This window comes from Mirounga leonina, unplaced genomic scaffold, assembly GCF_011800145.1.
Source record: "Mirounga leonina isolate KUSES-001 unplaced genomic scaffold, KU_Mleo_1.0 Mir_169, whole genome shotgun sequence".
Taxonomy (NCBI): domain Eukaryota; kingdom Metazoa; phylum Chordata; class Mammalia; order Carnivora; family Phocidae; genus Mirounga; species Mirounga leonina.
In genome coordinates this window covers 18,383,444-18,411,240 of record NW_023270431.1, presented here as the reverse complement: position 1 = coordinate 18,411,240, position 27,797 = coordinate 18,383,444, and the positions used below count along the sequence as shown (strand labels likewise).

General features: G+C 36.4%; 1 protein-coding gene across 1 annotated transcript in view; it reads right to left on the bottom strand.

Annotated features, from left to right (window-relative positions):
- EPHA6 (EPH receptor A6) overlaps nucleotides 1-27,797 on the bottom strand; it is an 833,709-nt gene that overhangs the window by 220,321 nt on the left and 585,591 nt on the right. Inside the window, exons 8-10 of the mRNA XM_035015180.1 lie at nucleotides 16,126-16,234; nucleotides 12,975-13,048; nucleotides 9,931-10,056 (exon numbers count right to left, since the gene is read on the bottom strand). Coding sequence (XP_034871071.1) covers nucleotides 9,931-10,056; nucleotides 12,975-13,048; nucleotides 16,126-16,234 — 309 coding nt within the window. The remainder of the gene's footprint in view (nucleotides 1-9,930; nucleotides 10,057-12,974; nucleotides 13,049-16,125; nucleotides 16,235-27,797) is intronic.

The window sequence follows — 27,797 nt, the reverse complement described above, 5'->3', positions numbered from 1 at the left end:
TCTCGATTTATTAGAACTGTTCCTAAGGGAATGTGCTGCCTGCTGGGGCAGTGAACACTTTCACTGGTCCTGTTTTGATAAAGGTTGGATGGTCCGTTAGAATCAAGTTTATCTCAACTTGCTTCTCAAGACAGTCATGATGAAGCAAAGACATTTTATTTTTATTATTCACCCAAAAAACCAAAAAATCCTCTTTTCTTTAATCATTTTAAACTCTATATGTCATTAAAACTAAAAAGTCACCAAACTAAAAAGGCCATTACAATTAAAAGCCAAGAAACAGGCCTAGAGTTATATTTGTGTCAAGAAAAAGGAAAAGCCTAGGCTTTGAAGAGAAATTAGATATAGTAAAGAGTCAGTGACATCTAACTCTAAAAATCTCTTGAAACTTTCCAAAATTCCTCTTTATAATCTCCACGCCTCTTCTACCGCTTTGCTCTTTCCCCCTCTATACCTGCTGTTCCCTCATCTTGGCATTTCTTATCTTTCAAATGCCATCTTCCTAATGCAATCTAATTGCTAAGTCTGCAGTGATCTCTAGATTCTTTAAATTTCAATAGTGACTTACACATATGTTTTGTTCACTTATGATGCTTCTTTCTACCTCCTTCTACTTCACTGTTCTACCTTATGTATTATACTTTCTTTCATATCCTTTTTTTTTTTTTGAGAGAGAGAGAGAGAGAATGGAGCCCAATGTGGGGCTCAATCTCATGACCCCAAGATCATGCCCTGAGCCAAAATCAAGAGTCAGACACTTAACCAATTGAGCCAGCGACGCAACCCTCCTTTATGTCCTTGAGCCTGAGCTCCGTTGTTATTTATTTTTGTAAATCTCATAGTACCTAACCCAATGCATATTACCTAGTAGGCACTAAATAAGGAAAACACAAATATCATTCATTAGGAGTGCAAAGCAAAAATGGTCATAGAGAGAAAATAGCAAATAAATTCATAACCTATTATCCATGCTAGGCTTAACAAATGACGATTCATTTTTTTTTTCCAAGTAATCATCTCTATAGTAGATTGTAAAACATGACTATAAATTCTTCCCAACCTTGTATGCATGCCCTTTGTAATGTAACTTTGTGGTTCCTCTCATCAAGAGGTAGAATCTATTTTTCCACCTTGTTATCTTGACTGGCCTTGTGACTTGCTTTGACCAAATTAAAGTGTCAGCATTCCGTTGTAAGAGTTCAGGGACAAAGCCTAAAGACTTTATAACTCTTTTTCTTATCTGCTTAGAACACTTGCCTTGAGATTGTTATCCATAGCCTGTTGGTGAAGGAGAAGCCATATGGAATCAGATCCCCCAGCCCAACCGCCTAATAGCAACTCTGTCCAGTTGAACTATCATTCATAGGAGTGACCCCAGGCGAGACCAGAAGACAACCCCCATTTCTAGCAGAGCCCAAACCAAAATTCTGCCCAGAGAATTATGAGTAAATGAAATGATTATTATTTGAACCGTTTAGTTTTGGGATGGTTTGTCACATAGCAAAAGATAACTTGGACAGGCCACAAAGACAGAAGTCATTAGTTAAATACATAGACTGAGAATACAAGTATCACTATGGAAACAATGAACTAATTACCTCATGCTAAATGAACTACAGTATGGAATAAGCAAATCATATAATAAGATTTATGATCTTAATTCACATCTCATTATTCACCAATGTAGTATGCTATCTTGCCAGCAGACTCTCTTGCTGGCTTTAACGAAATAAGCTAGCCTTTTGGAGAGGCCCACATAGCCGGAATCTGAGGGTGTGCTCTAACCAACAGGCAGTGAGGAATTAAGGCCTTCGGTGCCAACAACCTCAAGGAACTGTATCCTGACAGCAATCATATAAATGAGCTTGGAAGTATATCTTTGCCCATCTGAGCTTCAGATAAGACCTTCAGATGAGACAATAGCCCCAGCTGACACCTTCACAGCAACCTTGTGAGCCATCCTATAGGAATTAAGCTGTGCCTGAATTCCTGACCCATAGGAACTGTAAGATAATAAGTGTTCTTGTTTTAAGTTTTTGGGTGATTTGTTATGTAGCAAGAGATAATTAATGATATATAAGGGACAAAAATTGATGATGTGTAGGTTTTCTTGTGGCCCTTAGCCTTAAGAGAATGTATCATTTTTTTTTTCTTTCTATACAAGATGTACCCAGAGTTTCCCTATCTCCTTGGAGTACTTTTTTGAAAAGAGATGCCAAGTTTTCTTCATTTTGCCAAATATTTTATCAATATTTATAAAAATATTTATCAAAGTTTGGAAAATTACTAAGTTCTTTGTAACTAATAAAAAACTCTTCCAAATTACCTCATCTGTTACACAAACTCAATAGAAAGCAAAATTACAATGGACTCTTTTCTGTAAGATCCTGTATTTCACTATGTAAATGCAAAGGCATATAATAAGTTCTATTAGTTTGGTCTGATTTATCAAGTCAATTATTAACATAAAGTATTGCAACTACTATAATTCACAATCGTCCTCTATAAATTTGTTCTTCCCCCTTACTTTTACTTTACATATATTATGTGATTTTATATCAGATTTATTGTGTTGTCCTTTAACTTATCTTCCATGTTAGCATTTTTGTTGATTATCAGATAGACATAGTCATTTAAAGGAATTACTTAGAAATTATTCTATATTCTTCTAGTCATTCACTTAATTACTCATTTTTTTATTTATTTACAAGCATTTCTCAAATAACTACTAGGATGAGGCATCTTGCATGAGTAGGAAAAGCATGTGTAAGATAGCAAATGTACACTGAATGGCCCTCCCAAATAAGACGTGGAGTGTTGAAATACAAGTAAATAAAATTAACTTAAATTCTATGAAATTGATATATAGTCCTATCTTTGATAAATCAACCTAATGTTTTAGATATTCCAGGAATAAATTGATAAGACTAGTTTACAATGGTTTTACATTAAGATATTGAAGTAAATTTTCTTTTGTTAAAGTCATTTCATCATATGATGAAGTTTAAAGTAAAAATAAACACACACACACACACACACACACAATATAACCTCACAAGATACAGAAGGAATTAAGTTTTGAGTTTAATTAAAAAGAAAAACAAAAAAAAGAAAGAATTTGCTCATACGGGCATACCTCTTAATGTACTGATAAAAATGAAACTTCATTTCTAATTACTAATTTTCAACTGACTCTGAAAATCATATATATCATTAGAGTTACTATGGTATTGGCAATGGAATTTTGTATGGGCAGATGTTTATATCAAAAGTATTTTAAGAGTTGAGTATAGAGTACCATTCTTCTTAGCCATTTCAACTGAATATAGAAACTATTTTTAACCAACAGTCATGTTTCTGCCCTTTAACTGAGTGTCTACTCTATGACAGAGCCTCAGTATGTGTCATCTTTAAATTTTACATTAATTCTACAAGATAGCTATTTTTATTATTATGAATCCATTCTTTAGGTGAGCAGATCAAATTTCTGAGAGATTACTAAATTGCTGAAGGTTATGGAGTGAATTAATAGTAAAACTGATTCAAGCCTGGGTCTGTCTGGCTCTTGTCTGTTCCTTTTATTCATATTATAATGTCCAGGGAGAATGGATAAAGCCCATCTTTCATTACATCATTTGATTTAGAATGCTATGAAATTCTTGAGTAAAAGGCACAAATGTCTTGCCAGAATCTACTGTTGATCTTATTTTCAGTCTAATTGGTTGGGCAAAGGAGTTTCTAAGGATAGAAAAGAAAATTAATCTGACCTCTACCATAAATCTTTTCAACTGACAGACAAGACAACATTTGCATTTGAGATCATCTCATCAAATATGGAAAAAACAGGCCATAAACTCAAGTTTCTTCTTATAAAAAGTAAATTGTGAAACCACATCTGGAAAAATGTCTACACTCCTCTTGTCATGTTGCAAAAAATACAATACAGTTGAAGAAGAGGAACAAAATCATACAGGGGATGAGAGATTTCCTTTAGGATAATTGAAAAAAGAATAGATTCTTGAAAGGCTAGTTGGGGGATGGCAGCAGAGAATTAGGAGTGGCCCAGAAAGTAAGCACTTTGCCTTGCACATTAACAAGTACAACTATGACCTCAAAAGAGAAGGCAATAACAGAACCAAATATTAGGCTGAATAAATCACTGGTTTGTCATTCACTTTTTATATCCTTTTTGTTGTCCTTTTGACTTTCTTTTACCTGCAGATGATTGCTGAGAAACCAACAGTTAAAACTTCCTGGACTATTCTAGAAAGAGAAAAAAATATGGTGACACTAAGCCAAGAGAAAAGAAGGCTGATAGTAGAGGCAATAATGAGTTCTGTATAGATAAAGGAACAGAATATGAATGACAGGGAGATATTATGCATTTCCGCTGAGACTGGGGAAAGAGGAAGGTCAAATATAAGAGGGTGCCCTATGGGCTTAGAGACACAAGAATGATTTTTTCAATGGAATAATGTTTCAAAATTATAGACACTCAGCAAGGCAAGTTTTTCTTATAATGGTTTAGGTTCAGTACTGCCCTGAAAAAGGGAAAGCCTTTCGATGACCTTTTCCAGCCCATGATTAAAATTCAGTTTACCTGTTTTCTCATTATCTCTCAAAATATGTGTAACATAATGATTCTATCCTAATCTGACTTGGTTCTTTTAGCCTGGGAATTTCTGTTTTACAGTTCTCTGGCCACAGTATTTCATTTTATGATGCAAAAAGTCAAAGAAGATAGATGATCTTGATAGTCTCCTATGCAACAGGGCTGCTTACTTCATTTAAATGGAAATGTGCATTTTCATGGAAATTCAGGCCTGTATTGATGAACAAAGATAAGCTGCCACTATTAAATAGAATAGTTATATACAAAACAAAACAAAACAAAACTGTCCTAGAAAACTCATTTAAAAAAAAAGTAAAATTTATAGTGAAAGATAAGGGATTTTATGTATATATATGTGTGTGTGTGTATGTGTGTGTATGTATGTATGTGTGTGTGTGTGTGTATATTCAGCCTAGATATTGAATAAATTTTCTAAGTATTTGTCACATAATATTCAGGTGGTTATAAAGTTGAAAATCCCAGGACAAAGGTTGTGGAAGACAGGTTGATTACATATGTTTTTGATAAGCATAGTGACAATATAAAAAAAACCAATTAGCACCATGCCTTTTATAAGGAGATATTAGCCATCTAACAAACATTACTCAGTGAACATGTTAAGAAATGTTACAGATTAAATGTGATATCATTTCCTATGCTTTTTTCTGTCTTAAAACTTTAATGTAGCTATTTTGGGGTTCATTTTTTAACAACTAATTTAAGGAATATTTAATGATTATATACTGTGTCTCCCAATTAGAAGCCTGGAAGGCATTCTTTAAAAAAACAAAAAAAACCCCAAAAAACCCAGAAAAGATGCTATTTATTGCATCAATATGAGATTTGCTAATTTTTCTCTGAGACAGTTCATTTGAATTACAATGATAAGTCAATTGCTCAAAGATGCTTTACTTATTCTGAATACTCTTATCATTAGTTAAATTAGGGCTTTTAATATTCTAGAAAGACATACCTTTATTTAAGAAGGAGAAGGCAAATTTTAGAAATGTAAATACAAGCAATAAATGGCATTTAACAATACTGGCATTAGAATGACATTTGTTCTTTAGAGCAAAACACAAGGAAAAGAATTCTAGTAGGACCCATTGGCCAGCAGCAAATAACAGCCTTGTACATAAAAGTGCCTCCCCACCCCCACCATAAAAAGGCTTAATGTTCTGCCTCTTTATTTATTTGAAGCATTATTTCTTTGGCCTCAGAAATAATTTTGGGAGTCAGTCACAGCTGGGTTTAAACCCCAGGTCCTCTACTACCTAGTCTTATAATGTTGAGCAAGTCACTTACTCTTTCTTCATCTCATTCTTCATCTAGAAATGAGAATAATACTATCTACCTCATGGGATTATTATGACAATTTTATAAGAAAATATATGAAAAGCACTTAACACAGGGCCAGGCCTTGAGTAGGTGCTGAATAAAAAACAAGTTTTAATCATCATCATCATCATCAGAATTAAAGAATCTCCAAAGGGAAGTAGCCAGGGAAAGCATTATCATTACCAAGGGTTAAAATTCAATTTCACAAGTGAGATATCTATTTATATTAAGGCTTCAATGATAAAATACACTAGAGGAGGCAGGTCAAGATGATTTGCTGCATCCCTTGTGCTGAATGTCAGATGTTTATACATATATATGTCAATTAAGCCTGACAACAACTCCAGAAGGTAGGTAGTATATGCCCATTTTACAGATGAAGAAACTGAAGCCCAGAATTTGGCCCAAATCATGCAACTGTTAAATCACAGAATCACTACTCAACTATTTTGTTTGACTCCAAAGCTCTGTTTCAACTTAATTTCTAAATTCAAGTCAACTTTGGGAACTATTCAAATTGGACCAGTCACCCTTATCTAGACCTGATCTGAATCAAAAGCATGAGCCTGTAGGGAACACAGGCTTTATCAATCCTCAGCTTTTTTTTCTCTCTTTCATCTATAGTCTAATCCCACTAAAGGAACCCCAGAAGTCAGAGGCCTACTAACTATACCTGCTTCCTACCCACAACCTGACTCTGTAGGCTCCTCTCTGCATGAAGTTGGCATATTTCACTACTCTGGACAGAGCCCAGAACAGCATTTTTAACTATTTTTTCACCAAAAGCTACGTAGGTCTTACTGATTTTTCTCAGTAATGAATTGTGAATTCCTATTACACATAGATATCCTCTATGTGGATTCCACATAGATATCTTCTCTATGGCTATCTCTACTTTCAGTGCTTTAATCAGACCTAAATATCTTTCCCCTGACAATTACTAAGACCTGATATCTTGCCTCTCTCCCATCTCCCTCACTCCAGCACACCTCTGTCCAGTGTCTACACTGCCACTTAAGTCATTTAATTTACATTTCCAAGGGGAATACCTAATGCACACAAATGATGAGAAAGTAGGAGTTGGAGAAGAAAAAATTAAATAGGTGGGAAAAAAACTAAAGGATATATGACAACCTAAGGAAAATATTTACAGTAAAATGTTAGGCAAGTAACCAGTTGTGTAATTACATCATAGACGTTAACATAATTCTATTAATTCTTCTTTAGTTTGACCAAACAGTGCTTTTTTCACACTGTTGCTATGAGAAATGTCCACACATTCACTAATTTTTTCCACCTACAAATAGAGTTTTAGGAACATGACATAATGGGGTTAATTAACAAAGTAGTACTGGCCAGGAGTGCAAAGAGGAAAGTTATGTTACAACTTTGTCTCATAAAGCAATTTTATGATTTTTCTGACTATGGACAATAAAAAGAGCATATTGTTTGAAAATTGAAATAACCAAAGATGAATAAATATAAAAAAGAGACACTAATATATAGGATTGACTACAAGGTTTAGATATTCTGTCTTTGCCAAATGAGAGGAGTCCCAATATAACTTATTCAAGGTTAGATAAGGTAGGGGGAATATGATATTAAAAGAGTCTCTTTAACAGTTACTGTTTGCTTTGGCAATATGTTATACTTTTTTAGGGTAAAATTTACATGTTGGTTGAAGAAAACCTACAAACTAAAAGCAAAAATAATTTATTTGTTAACACTTAGATATTTGATTTTATTTCTCAACATTATGATTTCAGACACTGGCATTTAATTTATGCACAAAGGGCTCTAATGGAAAATGCTTCTACTGTATCTACGTGAGGACTGAACACTGAAGTATAAAAGGACATAACACTTTTTCTTGGGGACCAGAGGATGAAAGCCAAACGTAGGGTGCAATGGAATTATTTGGCCTCCTCTCTCCTCTGTTCCTCTGCTGTCTTAAGTAAATGAATCCCCAAACTAAATGAATATAATGCAATCACTCTTTCAATTATACCTTTAATGCCCATTGATGTGCTTTATGTTCAACAGAAGAGAATAGAGAATCTGATTTCATTCCAGGTTCTTAATCTTTCTGATAAGACAGCCTTTTCAGCTGTGAGCATTAGGATTAAGTCTACAGGCCCCTTGTGTCGGCTTTCAAAGGGAGATCTGGCCTTGCAGGAGATGAGATGATCCACTGTGCATGGGGAATAAAGTGATATAAGGAAGGGCGCTCTCCAAATGGTCTCTGGAATTCTTGTATAGCGCTAGATTTCTGTGTATCTGGGGAATAGAGTTCACTTAATGGGAGTAGTCATTCAGAGTCTTGAGTTTAGAAGGACCCTGTCATTTGCTTAAAGCTCTAAGCTTCAGAAATTCTGAATAACTTTTAACAAGAGACTACATTTTCATTTTGTTTTTATGTTCAGTTAGCCAGCATATAGTACCTCATAAGTTTTTGATATAGTGTTCAATGATTCATTGGTTGCGTATAACACCCAGTGCTCATCCCAACACGTGCCCTCCTTAATACCCATCACCGGGTGATGGGTACATTTTCAGTTTGCATTGTACCCTGCAGACTTTGCAGCTGGTCCTCTGGTGAAGAAGGGCTTTGGAAATAGACAAAGGATAATCAGCTGCTTTCTTTTGCCTTTGCAAAGACATGAACCTGGCTGGAATGGCCATGCTTTTGTATGTTCTGTTCTCTCCAAAGGATTACACAGATATCCAGTATCTAGGGGAGACCAATTCCCCTGTTCAGGATCCAGTCTCCCTTCTCAACTTACACTTTTTCCCTCCCCTTCTTAGCTGCATGCATGGCTGCCCAGTCAGAGATTATATATCAAACTCTCTCTCTGGGTGCCCAGGTAATTGCATTTGGACCATTGAGATGTGAATAGACATGTTTGTAATTTCCATGTTATTGCCTTCAAGGCAAAGCCCCCCCCCCCCCCAAAAAAAGACTGAACTCTTTCCTTCTCACAGGCTGGAAGGCTTTGACCATTCAGAGGAGGATGACACACTAAGGGAAGGCAGAGCAAAGAGTAAAAGGAACTTGGGTCCTTTCAAGACCTCCTGAATAACAGCTCCTTTGCTAACATGGACTATATACTTTAGGTCAAGGATTTGAAAGAGGAATAAATATTCTGGGGTCTCTTTGTTACATCAGCTTAGCCTCTGCCCTAAGTAACGTACAGAGTAAACCGTTGGGGGCTAATTCACAATAAATTTGTATTTATCCAGAACAGTTGAATAAAATAGTGTTCCTTTTGAACATTCTACATAGGGAAAATCACTAATTAGCATTGAAATGACATAAAACATTATACTGAAGCTAATTTTATCCTCAGTGATTTTCAGAACACTTCTGGATCTTGCAGAGCCTCAAGGTCATCAATATGAATACTAATTATAGTATATGTCTATAAATGTTGGGGTCTGAGTAAATCTATAATAACTTATGAAAAACTCCTGAAGTTGCATCTTCAAAATAAATTCCTGCATCACTCTCGTTTCATTGTAAGCTTTCTCTATACTGAAAGAAGAGTACAGGAGTTAAAAATAACATTTGCGAATTCTCTCATTGCTTAGAAAATGAATTTACGTGCTTACAATAATTAAAAAAAATAACATATATAAGAAAATTTTGCTTCTCATTTCTTAAAAATATTCAATGACTACAACTACTAAGATTTAAAATATAGTGTTGATAAACCAGTCACAAAACCATCAAGGAATCTTATCTTCAAAAGTACAGATTTTTGGGGCACCTGGGTGGCTCAGTCGTTAAGCATCTGCCTTCGGCTCAGGTCATGATCCCAGGGTCCTGGGATCGAGCCCGCGTCGGGCTCCCTGCTCTGCGGGAAGCCTGCTTCTCCCTCTCCCACTCCCCCTGCTTGTGTTCCCTCTCTCGCTGTGTCTCTCTCTGTCAAATAAATAAATAAAAATCTTAAAAAAAAAAAAAGTACAGATTTTGTGTTTACCTGCCCCAATGACTCTCTCAATGCGAATTCTTGAGGGATCAATCTCCTTTGCAAATTCATGAACTGCTAGGGATGGGTCTTCATATGTATCTGGATCTATGTAAGTTTTAATTCCTGGGAAATGTACTGCAACAAAATAAAAGATTGATTTAGTTTAAAATATTTTAGTAATTACACATCTTGTGTATGTTTAAAACAAGGATTGACATACTAAAGTAGTCATTATTGTTAATTATTTAAATTTAATTCTCTTTTCTTTTTGTCCCACTCCTCCTCACCCCCCCATTAAAGCTTTGAGTACTTAAAATCAAAAATTTATTTACCTGTTAATGTAAAATGATCTGGTGATTTAATAGAGAGTGAGCTGACAGATTCCAGAAAACATATTTATGATATCTCTGTAAAATGTTTAATCAGCTCACTTATTCACTAACAACCCATATTTCATACCTGATCTAGCTCAGGACATGGGGGAAAAAGACATAAGCCTTTCCTCCAAAACAAGAAAGCCTATTAGTGTCCTTCCTGAACCCTTCGTACTAGCACTAGGCACTGGGTTTTCCAAACTCATGCCTCAGTTCAGAAACTCTCAGGCAATAAAGAACAGATCCATGGACAATGACAATGGACAACAGCCCTTCCTGTTCTTGTGGTTGCTTTCATAGCCAGACTGCACATGGTCCTGAAAGGACCCCCTGTCTGTGCTGAAGTTAAGGGTGGGAATCTAAGGCCCAAATCTGGTCACTGGCTGTGTACCTGCTACTCTCCTTGAAAGGCGTGGAGGGCTCAAAGCCCACCAGAAGTTAGGATGATGAATAGGGATGGTAGAAAACTTGAATGTGTGATTATATATTCATTCACAACTTCTTCCAGTATCTGAAGAAGTCACAGATTGCCTGTGGACATTCCTTGGTTTGCTGGTTGGCTTCTGTTTTCCAGGTTAGATTGCTAGCTCCTGGAGGACAGATCATCTCTTACACATCTTTATATCTTTCCAAATACCTTAGGTACGGTTTTATAGGTAATAACCACACAACAAACCTTTATTAAATTTGAATTAGTAGGGATTAAAAGATCAATATAAATCCGTGGCATAGTGGATGGATGATATTTGGTTTTGTTGCTTTTGATTTTGAAAACCATACAATACCCTGAGTTAAGTGTTGGCTAGGTTTCCTTAGAAACATGCTCTTGCAAGAAAATCTCAAAAGGAAACAAAGAAAAAGTGATCAAGTGAGTTTAGAGGACGTGATGAAATGCCTGTTACTAGCAGAATTTGCTTCATGAGTTCTATGCCTGTTGCCTTCTTTCATAACTTTTTGCCTACTGTCTCCTGCTATCAGATATGCACCCATGAGAATATTAGGAGTTTCCAAAATATCGCCAGTAAAGCATTGTAGGCATACGTAGACCTGACAATGATTCTGAAATACTGTGCTTTTCTTGACTTCCCAAAGTTTAGATTGGAGGAAAAGAGATCATCAGATCATCTTTACCTCTGGTCCATATTTCTTATGATATCTTTATAACTAAATGGGAGTTGTGGTTTCAGATTGAAAAATCTAAATGCAAATCCAATGGCTACTATCAGATGATTAGTGGTGTCTAATTGGATTTAAGGTGTTAATATCACTTTTTTTTTGTAAACACAATATACGTAGTATAGGGAAAAAAACCCACTTAACTCCAATTTTAACTATCTAGTTACTTATTTAACTTACCATGGCTTTTTAAACATCGGTTTGTTATCTTTCTTTCACTTCTGTGGCTGCCTTAGGTTATTTTCACTGCTTCTTGCTGGGCCCATCTGGTTTAGTTTATGCTAAACCGCTAGTTGGAAAACAGATAATAAATACCTCAGGAGCACCTTTTTCCTGTGCATTTCAGTACTAAATGCCCTGCAGTGAACCTTGAGGTGCTCGGCATGTGTCATCGGTCCAGGTGTTTGGATCTGGTTTTCTGCCACTGTTCACAGCGTTTCCAGCTCATCCCATGGCTGGTAGTGGCTGTCTGAACTTTCTGCTCTCTGCCAGTGCGGTGAGCCTCAAATGTATTGTTAAAAAAAGGAGCAACTAGGGAGACCTTGCTTAAAATGCATATGTCTTGGCCCTACCATGGACTTTCTGGTCAGAACTTTGGTGAGTGAGGATGGAATATTCTAATGCAGATAGTCCGTAGACCACTGAAGAATCTTGTGAGCCTAGAAATAGCCCTAAACCATCCCTCTAGTTTATAACATCCTCACTTCAATCCTTTCTGCCCCCTTCAGAGAATGTTATAGATTGAAAGTCCCTTATTCCTTTTGCTCAATCTGAAGTAAAGATGAGTTTATAGAGTTAAATAACGTGCCTCACACATTATCTCTACACTGCGGTTAATCAGAGAACTCCCCTTTCTTGTTAATTCAGAGTCTCACAACAGAGAAACTGTCTTGACAAAGTAGTCTGCCATTTGGAGGTGGAGGTGGAAGTGGAGGTGGAGGTGGGTGTTGGGGAAGAAAGGGTGGCGATTATCAAAGCAACTGTAGTGGTAATTATAGCTTACTTGGGAAGAGATTCTACAAATTAATATAACCTTGTAGTCAGCTCAAGGATTTCATACATATTCTAAAAGTTAAAGAGCTGATTTTCTTTTTTAGTGTTAATGAATTGTAAATTGATTTGTTATATGTTTAAATGACAGTCCCTACAAGAAGGAATAAAAATTCCTTAATATTTCTTTGGCTAATGCTCTACTAAATAAAGCCAACTCACATTCAGGAGCCACTGTGAATGGTAAATAACTAGAAACAAGCAGTCATCTTGTATTTTTAGCGTATTCAGTCTTCATGTTTTCCAGCAAGCAGAATTAGTGAAAAAGTACTTTCATTTAATGAGAAGCAGGTGCAATTTCAACAAACAAACCTGGAAACCAGATGAAAACTCTTAATGCTGAAAGGTTGGAAGTACACTTTTTCAGTTTTTTTCAACTCAGTGGATGCAAGTTTAAAATGAATTCTTGAGGGCTGGAACAATGTAAAGCAATGGAAGAGTCACGGTACTTACAATGCCCATTCTGCTGTAAGTGGTTTCTTCTCTTCTCTTCTGACTTCATTTTGGCCTTTATGTACCATTGGCACCTTTCAAAAGGGTAAATAGAATCTTATTTTTAGAACTGAATGAGAATCAAAACCAACTAAAATACCTATCACCCATAGGCAAAGTTCTTAACATAAAGGCCATGTTTTAAGAAAATCCTTATATAACATGTGAAAATTTTACTCCATACAAGGTTTTTTGTATACAACAAAATTAACCCTAGATAAGAATAAAATACTCTCAAGTGGACTGATTGATTCAAATGATAGGAATCTTAGTGAATATTCTATAATCAGAAATAACCGTCATGTCCTTCCTTATATAACTTCTAATAGCTGTGAGTTGGTAAAAGGCATTAAAACTCAAAATGAGAACATGTTTTTGAGTCAAAAATTTCAGGCATTTAGACAACTGTCTTCTAGTTTCATTGCTAAAGAGCATGATTTCTTTTTTAATGTCAGAAATTTGGTAGAGGTATGTTCTGTTCTCTCTTGGGATGATGGTGCTCTAAGAAAGAGGAGATGCTTATCTTGCATGACTTCTTCAACGTGAATAAATTCATCAGCATCCATATGATTTGACAGTTCATCAAATTGCTAATTCCAAATGGTTAAACAGTATACATCTGTGGTATACAATCCAATCTTTCAATGTGAACTTATCCTCAAATCCTATGGAAAATTGAGTATTTATTCAGAAATGTCTTACAGTTTTTATAGAATAATTTCCAAAGAATACTCCCCTTTCAAACTGCTTAAGGGATACTTCAAAATTCATTTTTTTATCCTGTATAATTGAAATTGTATTCTCCAGGATATAGAATATTAATTTCTAATGTCATATAAATTAGCAAACATGGAAAGTAAAAGCTGAAAATAATTTAGTACAAATTTTTCTTTATCATTGAATTATTTTTTTAAGTGGTATTAAATTCTGCTTCAGAAATCCCAAATAAAGATAACATTTGAGCACATCTCTGAAGTTATGAGGGCAAGCTGATTTAGCCTAAAGGCTAGAGGTTTATTTTTTTAACCTAATTGTCATTGTGACTTTCCATGCACCAAGATTGTATTTAATCCCTCTTCTTGCAAGACAATCCTAGATAGGATCAGAAGAACTCTAACCTGTTATTTTTGTCTTTTTGTTTTGTTTTGTTTTGCAAACTAGCTTAGACCTCCACCAGGATACACAGGGTTTTGTTTGGTTGTTTCTGTTGTTGTTGTTGTTGTTGTTGTTAGAACCAGTTCTCCTCTGCTAGTGATTAAGGATTTTGTAGGTCATGTTTGGTATTTGTAGGGTGTTTTATTGAATATTTTGTTTTCAACCAAATGGTTAGTTGGTTTAGAGAATCCAAAATCTGTTTTCCTGCCCACTATAAAAGATGGTTGTACCAAAGCTGTGATGATGGCAAGAACTGTCAGAGGTTAGCATGAGGTATAAAGGGAGAGAGAAATAGGAGAGTGCTGGGCAATGGTATCTGGTGGTGGCACCAGGACATGCCCAAACTAGTCCTTTCTAGTAGGATTAATTTATCAGTATTCCCCGTATTCTTCCATTAGATATTTTTCTTTTTTCTTATTACTATAGCTATGACTTTTCTATCAGCTAATTAGCCTCCCAACACAGGAGACTCTGAGATACTCTCTATTTATTACAAGAGCAGTACTAGGTCTATTAATACCAAAAAATTTTAAGTACACACGGGTAAATGTGTCCCTTTTACAATTAATTTCATAAAGAAGTCACCATTTCAACTCAACCACATTATGATATTCATGTGTTTCTCTGTTCCTTGATAAGTTCTGTAAAAGTGGGTTTGTTACAACTACATCTGACACCTTCAACAGGTGGCAGTTACAGTCAGGCAGGGACCCACCTTTGACAAGTGCCTTCTAAGTACTTGTGAATTTATTGATCTGTACCTTTAGCCTGCTCTAAAATTGTAGACAATAATTTTCCATGCATGCATATCCTCTATAACTTTAAAATTAATTTTAATAAAATATTAATATGTAAGTCAAGTTTTAAAATGAACAAAACAGAGGGTGTTTATAGTTCACTGAACTATTGCCCCTGAAGGTAGCTCTTTGTTATTTCTGCTCATTATCAAATATCAACATTTTCCAGTTGAGATGGCATACTCTGGCTGGTGTCATCATGGATGCATAGTTTTTGGCTGGCATTTAATTGCTCTTTTAAATCATGACATTGGTTTTTTGCAGTATATGTGTTTTTCAGATTATCAAGAAAACTCTTGAGGTATTCTTTTGTGCCCCTATTGATAATCTAGAAGGAATTATTTTTCCCCTTGTAGGAATAAAAATATGATCTAATATATTGACAATATCTGACAAAGAGTCGAGGCCTAATATCAAGGCTTACATAAGAAATACTACTTGTTCTTTTATGTGATTTCATACATATTACCTTTACTCACATCTCTGTATTGTCAGTACCTGGCACATGGTAACAAACCAATATATCTAAAAATCAATAAATGGTTTTAATTCACTGTTATACCATATGTACAAAAATAGAAATATAAGTTTTAGATGGGTGAAGCAATTTGACCAGCTAGTCAGGATTCCAATCTAGGTCTTTTGCTATGTTAAATTTATTGTTACTCTGAATTTTCATCCTTATTACACTAAAGTGGAGAAATACCGGGTTTATAAAACCAATTAATATAATTCTAATATAGATCCATTCACTATTTAATGAATAAATATAATACATTCTATAATACTAAGTTTATAAAGAGCTTTTATATAAATTCTCTGTTGAATTATTTTTTTCCCTAGGAAAAATCCCTTTCATGGGATAATTTGAATGTAACAAAGGAAAAACTCAGAAGTAATTTATCGAGTAAGAATTTATCATTCATAGCTTTCAAAGTGTTTTTATCAAGTCCCTAGTCGCTTTCAGGTTCAGAAGCCTATTGATACAGAGAACTAGCCAGGTGGTTCTGTTATCATACAAATTTCAGTCAGAGCAGAATCTGTCCTGATCCCTTTTTCTCTCAAACATGGTTTGTTAAGTTGAAAAGCATGTGAATACAAAGTATATAAGAGAATGGTTATTCACAAGTCTTGGTAATAATCTGGTATGCTGTAGTTACCTCCCAGTGATTAAGAAGAACAAAGTAAGAATGACGAGGAGAGTAAATCCCCCAACAGCCGCGGTGGCTATCACGAGAATCTGTCCCTGTTCGGCCGCCATGTCAGAAGCTGAAACACAAATACAATATTAAAATTTCCCTGGGTGACATTTCACTACCAAAATTATTTTACAACTTAGTATGTGCTTGAAAATATGGTAATGGGCACCAAAAATCCCTACCGTATTTGCCTTTATCTGGCACACAGGATGCAAACGTAAAATAAGGGCTGAAGTTTGAGGTCATAACCTGCAACATCACCCTTTATTCTTTTTCACAAAAATACCAATAGAGTAGATGGATTCTTAGTATCCCACATTCTAGGATTAAGTATTTGTTGCAAATTTAAATCAGCAGATGGACTTAAAGGATTTTGTTTATATAATTGCTAACTTATTTCCTTAAACACTTTAATTAAACAACAGACTAGGCTTTACCCACTGTTTTGGTGTCTATTTCCACAAAGTGGAAAGACTACTGCATAATTCGCTGAAGAATGAGCTTTTTTATATTTCATGGAGCGTAATTCAAATACTAAAGTTAAGAATTCGCACTCTACAGCACAAGGGTGTACATAGTAAGTTCTTAGATGTCTAGCAGTAATTTAAAAAATTACATTTGAAATCTTCCTTTTTTCGAAGATAAGACTAGATAACATATGGTAACAACATATTATTTCTCTCACTGACAAAACTGTATCTAAAACTGTATTGGATACATGTTTCACTACTTCCCAGGAATCTTTGAAAATATATTAGTTCAATTAATTCATTAGCACTTCTTATTTTGTGTATTATTGAAGTTTTAATCAGATATGTTTTTTATTGAATGGGATATGAACAATTGCTTAGGAACAGAGGCAAGAAAACTGAAGCCCAGAGAGGGTACAGAACTTGCCCAACCTCACATACAACAATCATCAGAATTCAATCTTCAGATTTATGTTTCATTTCTCCTTAGGTTATACCTTTAAGTAATAATTCAGTTAATTATCAGTATTCTAAAATATTGAGTCAATCAGTCCCTAAAAATACTTTAACTAGAATAAAGCTTGATTTTTATTTTGAGTACTATAAAAATTTATTTATTTATTTTAAAGATTTATTTATTTATTTTGAGAGAGCGAGAATGAGAGAGAGAGAGAGAGCGAGAACATGAGTGGGGGAGGGTCAGAGGGAGAAGCAGACTCCCCGCCGAGCAGGGAGCCCGATGCGGGACTCGATCCAGGGACTCCGGGATCATGACCTGAGCCAAAGGCAGTCGCTTAACCAACTGAGCCACCCAGGCGCCCACTATAAAAATTTATTAATCAAATTATTCATATACAGAAAACTGAACCAAAGAAAGAATATAACTGAAAAACATTTAATACTCTAACATAATAATTTATTAAACTTGGGTGCTTTAAGACATTCACAGAAGTAGGTCTTTTTCTGGGAATGAAGTATGCAGTATATTATGTGCAAATTTATATGCAGAGTAATAAACTTCTTCAATAAAAATGACCTATCTACTAGAAAATATCTGAACATTAAAAGCTATTGTTGAGTAAGAAACCAATCACAGCATTTAAGAGGCTTTTTGAGAAATCTAACTGTAAATAAAATAAAAAATCATTTATGTTCAGTTGTCAGTAAGAAGTTTATTAAACCTTGGAATTAGATTTTACTCACTATGATTTAATTAAGATATATTCAGGCATCTATTTCTTTTAGCTCATAACCTGTGCAGATACAAGTTAAAGAGTTGCATCTTATCCAATAAATAATGTGCTGAAGATTTTTTACTAGGTCCTCAATGAATTTCCTAATCTGCAATAGCATTGATATTGCAAAAATTAATGTGTGCTCTAAAATGTCACATTTTCACACTGAAAATCATTGAATAACAAATTATAAGGAATAGATGTTACAGAAAACAACATTAACTTTTTGAAGATAAAGAAGATGGCATTTAAAAAGAAAACATTGACTTAGCAAAACTGCTGTATTTGTAAAATATATAATAGAGTTCAAGAGTTTTTTTTTTTTTTTTAAGATTTTATTTATTTATTTGACAGAGAGAGACACAGCGAGAGAGGGAACACAGGCAGGGGGAGTGGGAGAGGGAGAAGCAGGCTTCCCGCTGAGCAGGGAGCCCGATGCGGGGCTCGATCCCAGGACTCCGGGATCATGACCTGAGCCGAAGACAGACGCTTAACGACTGAGCCACCCAGGCGCCTCAATAAATAAAATCTTTTTTTTTTAAGATTTTATTTATTTATTTGACAGAGAGAGACACAGCAAGAGAGGGAACACAAGCAGGGGGAGTGGGAGAGGGAGAAGCAGGCTCCCCACTGAGCAGGGAGCCCGACACGGGGCTCGATCCCAGGACCCTGGGATCATGACCTGAGCCGAAGGCAGACGCTTAACGACTGAGCCACCCAGGCGCCCCTATAGTTCAAGAGTTTTAAAACTGGAGCCTATATTTTCACAATAAACAGATAGCAAATAATTTATTGGGACCATATATTCAAAGTTCAGATGGAGGAGAAGATTATGTAATTGGGTCTTTTGAATGGAGACATACATACAAATGGAAAAAAAATACACTTAATGCTTCCCTAATTTAGGTATTTTTATGAAATTATATTTCATGTGCAACACGCAGAGAAAGTTTGGCAAGCTTTTCCATAATACTGCGATATCCATAAAGGCTACAAATTTTGCGAAGAACAAGATTTGTTGTACGAAAATAAGAGGGACACTCATGATCTGTGCTGCTGTTCTTGGTCCTTAATGGGGATAATTTCTGCCTTCTTATCATATTAGTGTTGGCCAATTACAAGCGCTGACTATCTCAGGATGAAGGCTATAATCCTTAACTTTGTTCACAAGGCTCTCTACAAATGGCTCCAATTATGTATCTCCACATTAATACCTCATCATTCTCTAACTATGCTGAATTTCGTCCAGTTGCTTGAAAGAGAGTGCCACACTCTCTTTCATGGTCAACTCCTAGTCACTCCTCCTACATGAACATCGCATCATTTGGGAAGCTTTTCTCTGACTGTCTAGATTTGATTAGGTCCCCAGACTCATGTTCCCACAGACCCCTGTATACTACCTCTACCAATACCTTTGTAACAGTCCTTACACTTGCAATTATTTGTTCATTGTCTTTCCCATGAACTGTAAATCCAGGAGGGCAGTCTTTTTTTTTTTTTTTTTTTTTTTAAGATTTTATCTATTTGCGAGAGAGAATGAGAGACAGAGAGCACGAGAGGGAGGAGGGTCAGAGGGAGAAGCAGACCCCCCGCTGAGCAGGGAGCCCGATGCGGGACTCGATCCCGGGACTCCAGGATCATGACCTGAGCCGAAGGCAGTCGCTTAACCAACTGAGCCACCCAGGCGCCCCAACATGACAGGAGTTCTTAAGAGAGTAGCACAGAAAAGCCTTGAGAGGGGACCTCCTGAGGCTGGACTAGGGAGATCTCACTAAAGTTTTCGTCTTTTTTTTTTTTTTTTTTAAGATTTTATTTATTATTTGAGAGAGAGAGAATGATAGAGAGCACATGAAAGTGGAGAGGGTCAGAGGGAGAAGCAGACTCCCCGCCAAGCAGGGAGCCTGATGTGGGACTCGATCCCGGGACTCCAGGATCATGACCTGAGCCAAAGGCAGTCGCTCAACCAACTGAGCCACCCAGGCGCCCCCAGTCTTTTTTGTTCGTCACTGAATCTCCAGTGTTTATCTCAGTGCCTATCAGGTAATAGGTGCTCAATAAACAGAAAAAGAGAAAGAGAGAGAGAGAGAAAGAGAGAGAATTTGTAGGTGCAAGTATGTTAAGGATATCAGTCATCCTGTGTTAGCTTCGTGGACCCAAATCCAATGACAAGGAAACAAAAGAGAAGACAAAGAAGAGAAGTTCATGTGAAGACAGAGGCAGAGACTGTGGAGTTAAGCAGCCACAAGGCAAGGAATGCCTGGAGCCACTGGGACCTAGAAGAGGCAAGGAAGGATTCTCTCCTAGAGCCTTAGGAGGGGGTAAGCTTCCGACCTCCATAACTGTGAGAGAATAGATTTCTGTTGTGTGTGTCATTATGAGAGCAGCTCTAGGAAACTAATACAATATTCCGCCTATAAGGCCTGATACATAGTAGTAGCTCAATAAATATTTGAGGGAATGGACTGAATGATGGTTTGCATTGGGTGATTCCGTTTAAAAAAAAAGTTAGATTAACCTAGGGTAATCCATATCCTCACCTTCCACTTGAGACATGTAAAGATTTACCCTGAAGGTAGCTATATATATGTGAAGTAAGTCTACCCAACATAATTTTAACCAGAAGAATCCAATTATTCTGTATGCTTGGAGATAATACTTCCCAGAAGGCAGGAGCTGCTAGGAAGCACAGACTTCTACATTTACAAATTAAGTTGATTAAGCTTAGAAATGTGAATCTAAGGTTAAGAATGCATCAGTTCATTCAACAAATGTTTATTGAGCACCTATTACATGGTAGGCACTGAGATAAACACTGGAGATTCAGTGATGAACAAAAAAGACTGCCCTCCTGGATTTACAGTTCATGGGAAAGACAATGAACAAATAATTACAAGTGTAAGGACTGTTACAAAAGGGATACATAGGGGTTGCTCTGGAAAAAGAATAAGCAGACACTAGCAATGGGTCAGCACATATTGTGTGTGTTATATTCATTATCAACAATGTTTGGACAGAACAGACCCAGGACATCCCTTCTTCCAGCCTCGGGCCACCCTCCAAACTCTTTCCCAGTCACATCCTTTGGAATCATTATCTCAGCCATCATCTGCCTCTGGGACCAGCCAACACCGGTTTTTGAGCTTATTTCCTTCTTGCTGAGCAACTCAGAATTATTCCACTGAGGGGGAGGCTGCTGCCAACCGCCTGGTCAACATGTGTCTGCAGGCCTCCTCCTGCACCTACCTCTCTTTGGGCTTCTATTTCCACCTTGATAATGTGGCTCTGGAGCGCGTGGGCCCCTTCTGTGAGGTGTTTTAGGAGAAGCGGGAGGGCGCTGAGGGGCTCTTGAAGATGCAAAACCAGCAGGGATGGTCGCACCCTCTTCCAGGACGTGCAGAAACCATCCCAAGATGAGAGGGTTAAAACCCTGGATGCCATAGAAGCCGCCATGGTCTGGGAAGAAGCTGAGCCAGGCTGTTTGGGATCTGCGTGCCCTGGGTTCTGCCTCGCAGACTCCCCTGTCTCTGTGACTTCCTGTAGAACCACTTCCTGAATGAGGAGGTGAAACTCATCCAGAAGATGGCAACCACCTGACTAACCTTCACAGGCTGGGCTGGGCAAGTATCTCTTTTAAAAGGCTCATGTGCAGCTGGGAGCCTCTGGAGCCCAGGGGCTCTGATGTCAGGGCTTCTGCCTGATCCTCCCCCTGCAGCAACTATGCAGCATTTTAACCACGCTGGAGCCTTGGCCCAAGTGAAAACAATAAAACTTTTTGTGGGGGGAAAAAGAATTAAAAACATTAAAATAAAATCAAATCTCTGTGTTAGTGGACCTGCACAGTTCAAACCTGTGTTGTTCAAGGATCAACTACATATGTTAAGAGAAGGAGGAGGAAGATGAGGAGGAAAAAAAGGAGAAAGAGGAGGACTTGTTTCTTGGTTAGAGGCCTCAAGGTCCTGATTAATTTAAGTAGACACTTAGACAAAGAAACCATAAAATCATCTACCAAATAGATTCCAGAAAAATACAGTATAGCTACAAATTCCCCTGTCATGTGTGAAAACTTGTCTGTTAGCACCATTGAGTCATTTTTCAATCCTAACAAGGTTATTTCTAATTAGTTTTATAGGAGAAGATGTATATCATTTACTTAAGTAACACCCTAGAGAGAAAACCTTCTTTTTAAATTCTCAAAAAGAAGCAATGACATCTAGGTAAGAAATGAAATTTATTTGTGACTAGTTGATTGGAAATGTCCCTTCACTTAATGGAATGAGGTTGTAGTCTTGGAAAAATACAAGTATATTAAAATCATTATTTCATTGGATGGTTTGGAAAGAGGCACACTTCCTTAAGAGGAAGCAATTATCCAAAAAGAGATGCAAAATTGTTCCTGAACAAGAGCTTAGTACCTAGCCAATGCTTGGCATAAATCAGGATGCCATTATAACTGAGATTTACTTTGGTTGTTTCTATTTAAAGAGAAAAAAAAAGTGAGGTTCTTTACTTGGAATCCAAATACTTCTAAAAAATAGATTTAAAAAAAATAAATTTCATGTCTTTAGGAAAGTATGAGAGAAAAGCAATTTGGCTATTTTTAACCAAAGAATTTTCTTCTACTGAGACATGATTTTGTCTCTCTGTAATCAAGATTATTCTAGTTTATATTTACATTTCAAAGTAAAATCTGTTATTTGTATGCTGTGTCATTTTCTGTGGAATAGCTTTTAAAGTTAACTCTTTTCTGTTATGAACATCTTTTTAGAGTTATTGAAGACAGCAGTTACATGATTTTTTTTTTTTTGAGTAAAGTTTTCTCAAAATGCTGCCCAGAGAAATAAATGGTGGTATATATTGTTTCATATTTACATGTTTTATTTATGACTCCCAATTCTTGATGAAATGTCAAAATTTCAAATGATATTATCTCATCATTTCACCAAAATGATTTTTTAAAGCACAGCAGAAATCTCAACAATATAATGGATTGACAGTATCCAGTAAATTAATCTTAAGGTTTATTGACAGACCATGCAGGAAATCCTTAGCATTTCTTTTTTTTTTTCAGGAAAAAAAAATTCCCCTCTTAGGTCATATACTGTAATCAGGATTAGTTTAACCTTATGAAATGAGGTACATATATAAAGATTTAGCAATATATAATGGAGACTAATCTGTAAAACCTCAACACTATGGTTATATAGACATATGAGTATGACATATGAATGAAAGCTGAGGATGTATTTCTCCCAGATAAACATAATCTTGTGATTCTGTAGATGATGCTGTTGTTCTCTTGGCTACCTGGACTTGAAATGTGCAGTCATCTTTGATTCTACCTTTCCCTATAACTTCATGTCCAGAATCAAATCTTTATTGTGTCTTACATTATCTTGTGTTTATTACGACTAGCACAGCCTCATTTCAGGCTTCAGTCTCACACGATTAGGCTACGTTTATGTTTTTCTATTCAATTGGCTTTCTGCAGTATTTCTTCCCAGTCCATATTACATTATGTGGCCACATGGTTATTCTTCAAAATAATATTTAAAAATATTCAGAGGCTTCCCCAGTGCCTAGAGGGTAAAATCATCCCACCTCAGCGGGGACGCCATTCTTAGAGATGTACAGCCCTAAAACCTTGGACTCAGCCCTCCCACAATTCTTTCCTTTGCCTTCAGGTTGATCATCAATTCTGTCATTCCTACATTTTAAGTATTTCTTAGATTGATCCCCACTCTCTCCTGTTCCTGTAGCTATTCAGATACTCATCACGTGTCTTTAAATTCAGCAAGATGCCAACTTCATCTATGTGGGATGCAGTGGAACAATAACAAGATGGACAAAAAGAGCCTCTGAAGAGACATTTGATAGATATTCACATAGTAAAGAATGCATAGTTTACTCCATACAACAGCTTTGATGCCTCACACTCTTAGTTCAGATGTGTTTATTGATTTCCAAGTTTACAAAGCAGTAGAGTAACAGTAAATGAAGTAAACGGCAGCCACAGGTGAGATATCTAAAGAGAAGGAATGGAATGGAAGTGCACGCTGCTAGGCTGACCACCAGAAGAACTAGGAAAACTGAAAATCTAGTGTAAGATTCCAAAATATACACTACTCAGGAGTCAGGAATTTAAGATAAAACATCCCTGTAAAATTCAGGGAGCACAGAAGGACTCACTATATTATAACTCAAAACATTAACATGATCATACAAGGTCAATTACAAAAGGCTGACTTATGTCCAATATATTTTATTTAAAAGGGCAAGAGTCTGTGGATGCATGATTAGAAAAATATGTTTCTGCAAAATATTTATAAATAATAATGATATTACTTTTAAGGCCAAACTTTTGTCTGAAAACTTCAACTGTCCAAAAAGATTCAATTTCTGAGGATTTCAGGGGTTTTGGCTCATTTTAACTATACTATAAGCTTCTTTTTTTTTTTTTAAAGATTTTATTTATTCATTTGAGAGAGAATGAGATAGAGAGAGCATGAGAGGGGGGGAGGGTCAGAGGGAGAAGCAGACTCCCCGCTGAGCAGGGAGCCTGATGTGGGACTCGATCCCGGGACTCCAGGATCATGACCTGAGCCGAAGGCAGTCGCTTAACCAACTGAGCCACCCAGGAGCCCCGACTATACTATAAGCTTCTTGAGGGCAGAAATAATATCTTTCAACTTTCTATATCACATGGGATTAGTAGAGTGCCTTACACAACCTAGGAAATAATAAACATTCAGGAAGAAGTGATAAAGAACACATTCGAGATATAAGGATTAAATAAATGTCCCTGGCTAAAGAAGAGTTTTCATATATGATGTATTTGGTAATACTCCTGCCTAAAAATGTTCTAGTTATACAAATGACTCCTTATACATTTGTATTTTGGTATTTAATATGTTCAGAAATAAATTAATAGAAAATAGTGTGAGTTAAGATTTTTTTATTCAAATACCCTTGCTTAGGCTTTGAATGAAGTAAATATTTAGAGGAAGAGTATTGGCAATGGTATTATATTAGCATCTTTCTTTTACTTTCATTCAATATTTGATGCCATTTGCCAAAAGGAAAAATACTTCTAAGATGAGAGAGAGAGAGAGAGAGAGAGAGAGAGAGGCAGAAGCAAGAGCTTCTCTGTTCCACTCAAGGAAACCAGCTACTAAATTCTCAGCTTGATGGAAAAAAAGGCTCCTAGATCATATCTATTGAAGTAGGGACCCTTAGCTGGGATTATACTTTTTCAGAAAGTGATTTCACTGCTGTGCTTTGCTCCTCTGGTCTGCCAGTTCTCCAGAAACAATGCAATTCAGTACATCACACTGTGGCTACATTGGGACAGATTTCAAGATTCACTCTTCTTGATGACCTTAATATACTTGTCAGATAAAAATGCCAAATGACACAGGGGTAATTGGAAAATGTGAGTTTGGTACATCTTGATGGACAGGCAGAAGCAGAGGCAGCTAGTGCAGCATGATGAAACACATTTTGTTTTGTTTTAAAGATTCTTGTGTGCATTAATAAACGGTCAGGATGCCTTGACAGGCAGGCATCATGTGACAATGAACAAAGAAAAGTGACTGAGGTATTTAAACACCTGGAAGTACTGTTAACATTTTAAATGTCAAGGATTTAATTTGTAATTGTCTATATTTCATATTGTTACTTGCAGTTGAGATAGGTCTTTGATAACATGTTTTGCAATTGAAATACTTATGCCTTTATACATGCATATTTCATCTTTTTTTTTTTTAAGATCCAATGTAGAATAGAATTTCCTTACAAATCTCACAAATTCCCTGGAACCAATGATGTTCAATTTCAAAAGACTATTTAACATGTACCATGATATTATAGTGAGTATTTGCCTTTGGTAGGCAGATATATGCACTTGAGGTTATAGCTTCTCTATATAACAGTGTAGCTTGAGGTAAATAGCTTTGTAATTAAATGTATAGTCATCAGAGATCACGAATTTCTTTTTTTTTTAAAGATTTTATTTATTTATTTATTTGAGAGAGAGAGAGAGAGAGAAACAGCATGAGAGGGGAGAGGGTCAGAGGGAGAAGCAGGCTCCCCGCTGAGCCAGGAGCCCGATGTGGGACTCGATCCCAGGACTCCGGGACCATGACCTGAGCTGAAGGCAGTCGCTTAACCAACTGAGCCACCCAGGCGCCCAGAGATCACGAATTTCATAAGGCTTATAAACTCAAAGGTTTATCTAGAATATGTTTTTCATAGGAAAATATGTAAAGAAAATAATCCTGATTAAAAGCACACATTAAACTGAGGGTTGTTGGAGGGAAGGTAGGTAGGGGCATGGGGTGATTGAGTGATGGGCATTAAGGAGGGCACGTGATATGATGAGTACTGTGTGTTATATGCAACTGATGAATTATTGAACTCTACATCTGAAACTAATGATGTATTATATGTTGGCTAATTGAACTTAAATTAAAAAAAACACTTAGAAAATAAATAAATAAAACAAAAGCACACATTGATTATTTATCTTTTTTTTTCAAAGATTTTATTTATTTATTTGACACAGAGAGAGAGAGAGAGAGGAATCACAAGTAGGCAGAGTGGCAGGGAGTGGCAGAGGGAGAAGCAGGCTCCCCGCCGAGCAAGGAGCCCAATGTGGGACTCGATCCCAGGACCCCGGGATCATGACCTGAGCCGAAGGCAGACACTTAACGACTGAGCCACCCAGGTGCCCCCACATTGATTATTTAGAAAAAGTTCCAGAAAATTTCTTGAGTGAATTCTCATTCATCAAAAACAATAAAAATATTAATCATTTAGAATGTGCTAAACACTATGATAGAGGGACTGGGGAGACAAAGAAAGCTTGATTAAGCCTGATTTCCTATCCTCATGGCAGTTTCTCTTCAGCGAGGGCGATACTCAAACCTTAAGTGTAATATAGTGAAACTGTTGCTAAAATGGAGGCATGTGTGAGGGTCCTGAGGGAAGAGTAGGAGCGTGATAATCTCGATAAAAAGAAGGGAAGGAAGGCTTAAAAAGGAGGTGATTCTTAAGCCAACTCTGAAAGGATCAGAAGAAATTTGCAAGTAACCAAAGTGATGAGTAGCTATTGGGACATTCTAAAGTGAAGAGATGACATTACATAGATATGGAGACATGAAACAGCACATCTTCTTAGAGTTTTTTTACATGCACTTTGAGGCAAAATAGGAACAAGAATAGGAAGGTGGAGAGAATGGATCTTGAAAATTTAGCAACATCAGTCAGCATGCTTATGTCTTTCTCAGGAGTGGAGTAGATGGAGATGGGAGTTTACTCAAAATTGCAATTTTTACTGGAGATATAAACTCTTGCAAATATATGGGAAGAAACTGCCAGAAGATAAATCCAACTGAGGAGAAAAAAAAAAAAGCAGAACTGAGATTGACAATGTATTGAGGCCATGTTTGGAGAGCTTGGATTTTGCCTCAATCTCACACTACACTGACTTTTTTATTACATAAGGTAATAAAGTCCCACTTTTCATCAAACCAGTGGGGTTTTTGTCACTTGAAAATGAGAGTCCTACTTAATAAAATGAAACAAAGAGGAGAAAATTTGGCTGTATTTGTCCATATGCATATCCTATAATGAGGGGAGGAAGTTAAGTGGGTCTTTATATTTCCTTATTAGCTACTAACAACTTCTTATTGTTTATTATGTTACTTGAGTTAGATGTTTTTAATTCCCATTTACTATTTAAAATTTTTTTCCTATGTTGAACACAGCCTTCTGAGTCCATTTGCCTCAATAACTGGATGGATGACATTGGAAGGGTAAAGCAAAATGGGATATGTGGGGGTGACCTTTATAAAACAACCTTTTTTTATACAAAGAATACCAAATCTTCTGCTTGGAAAAACCCCATTTTCTTTTTCTTTAATTGACTGAT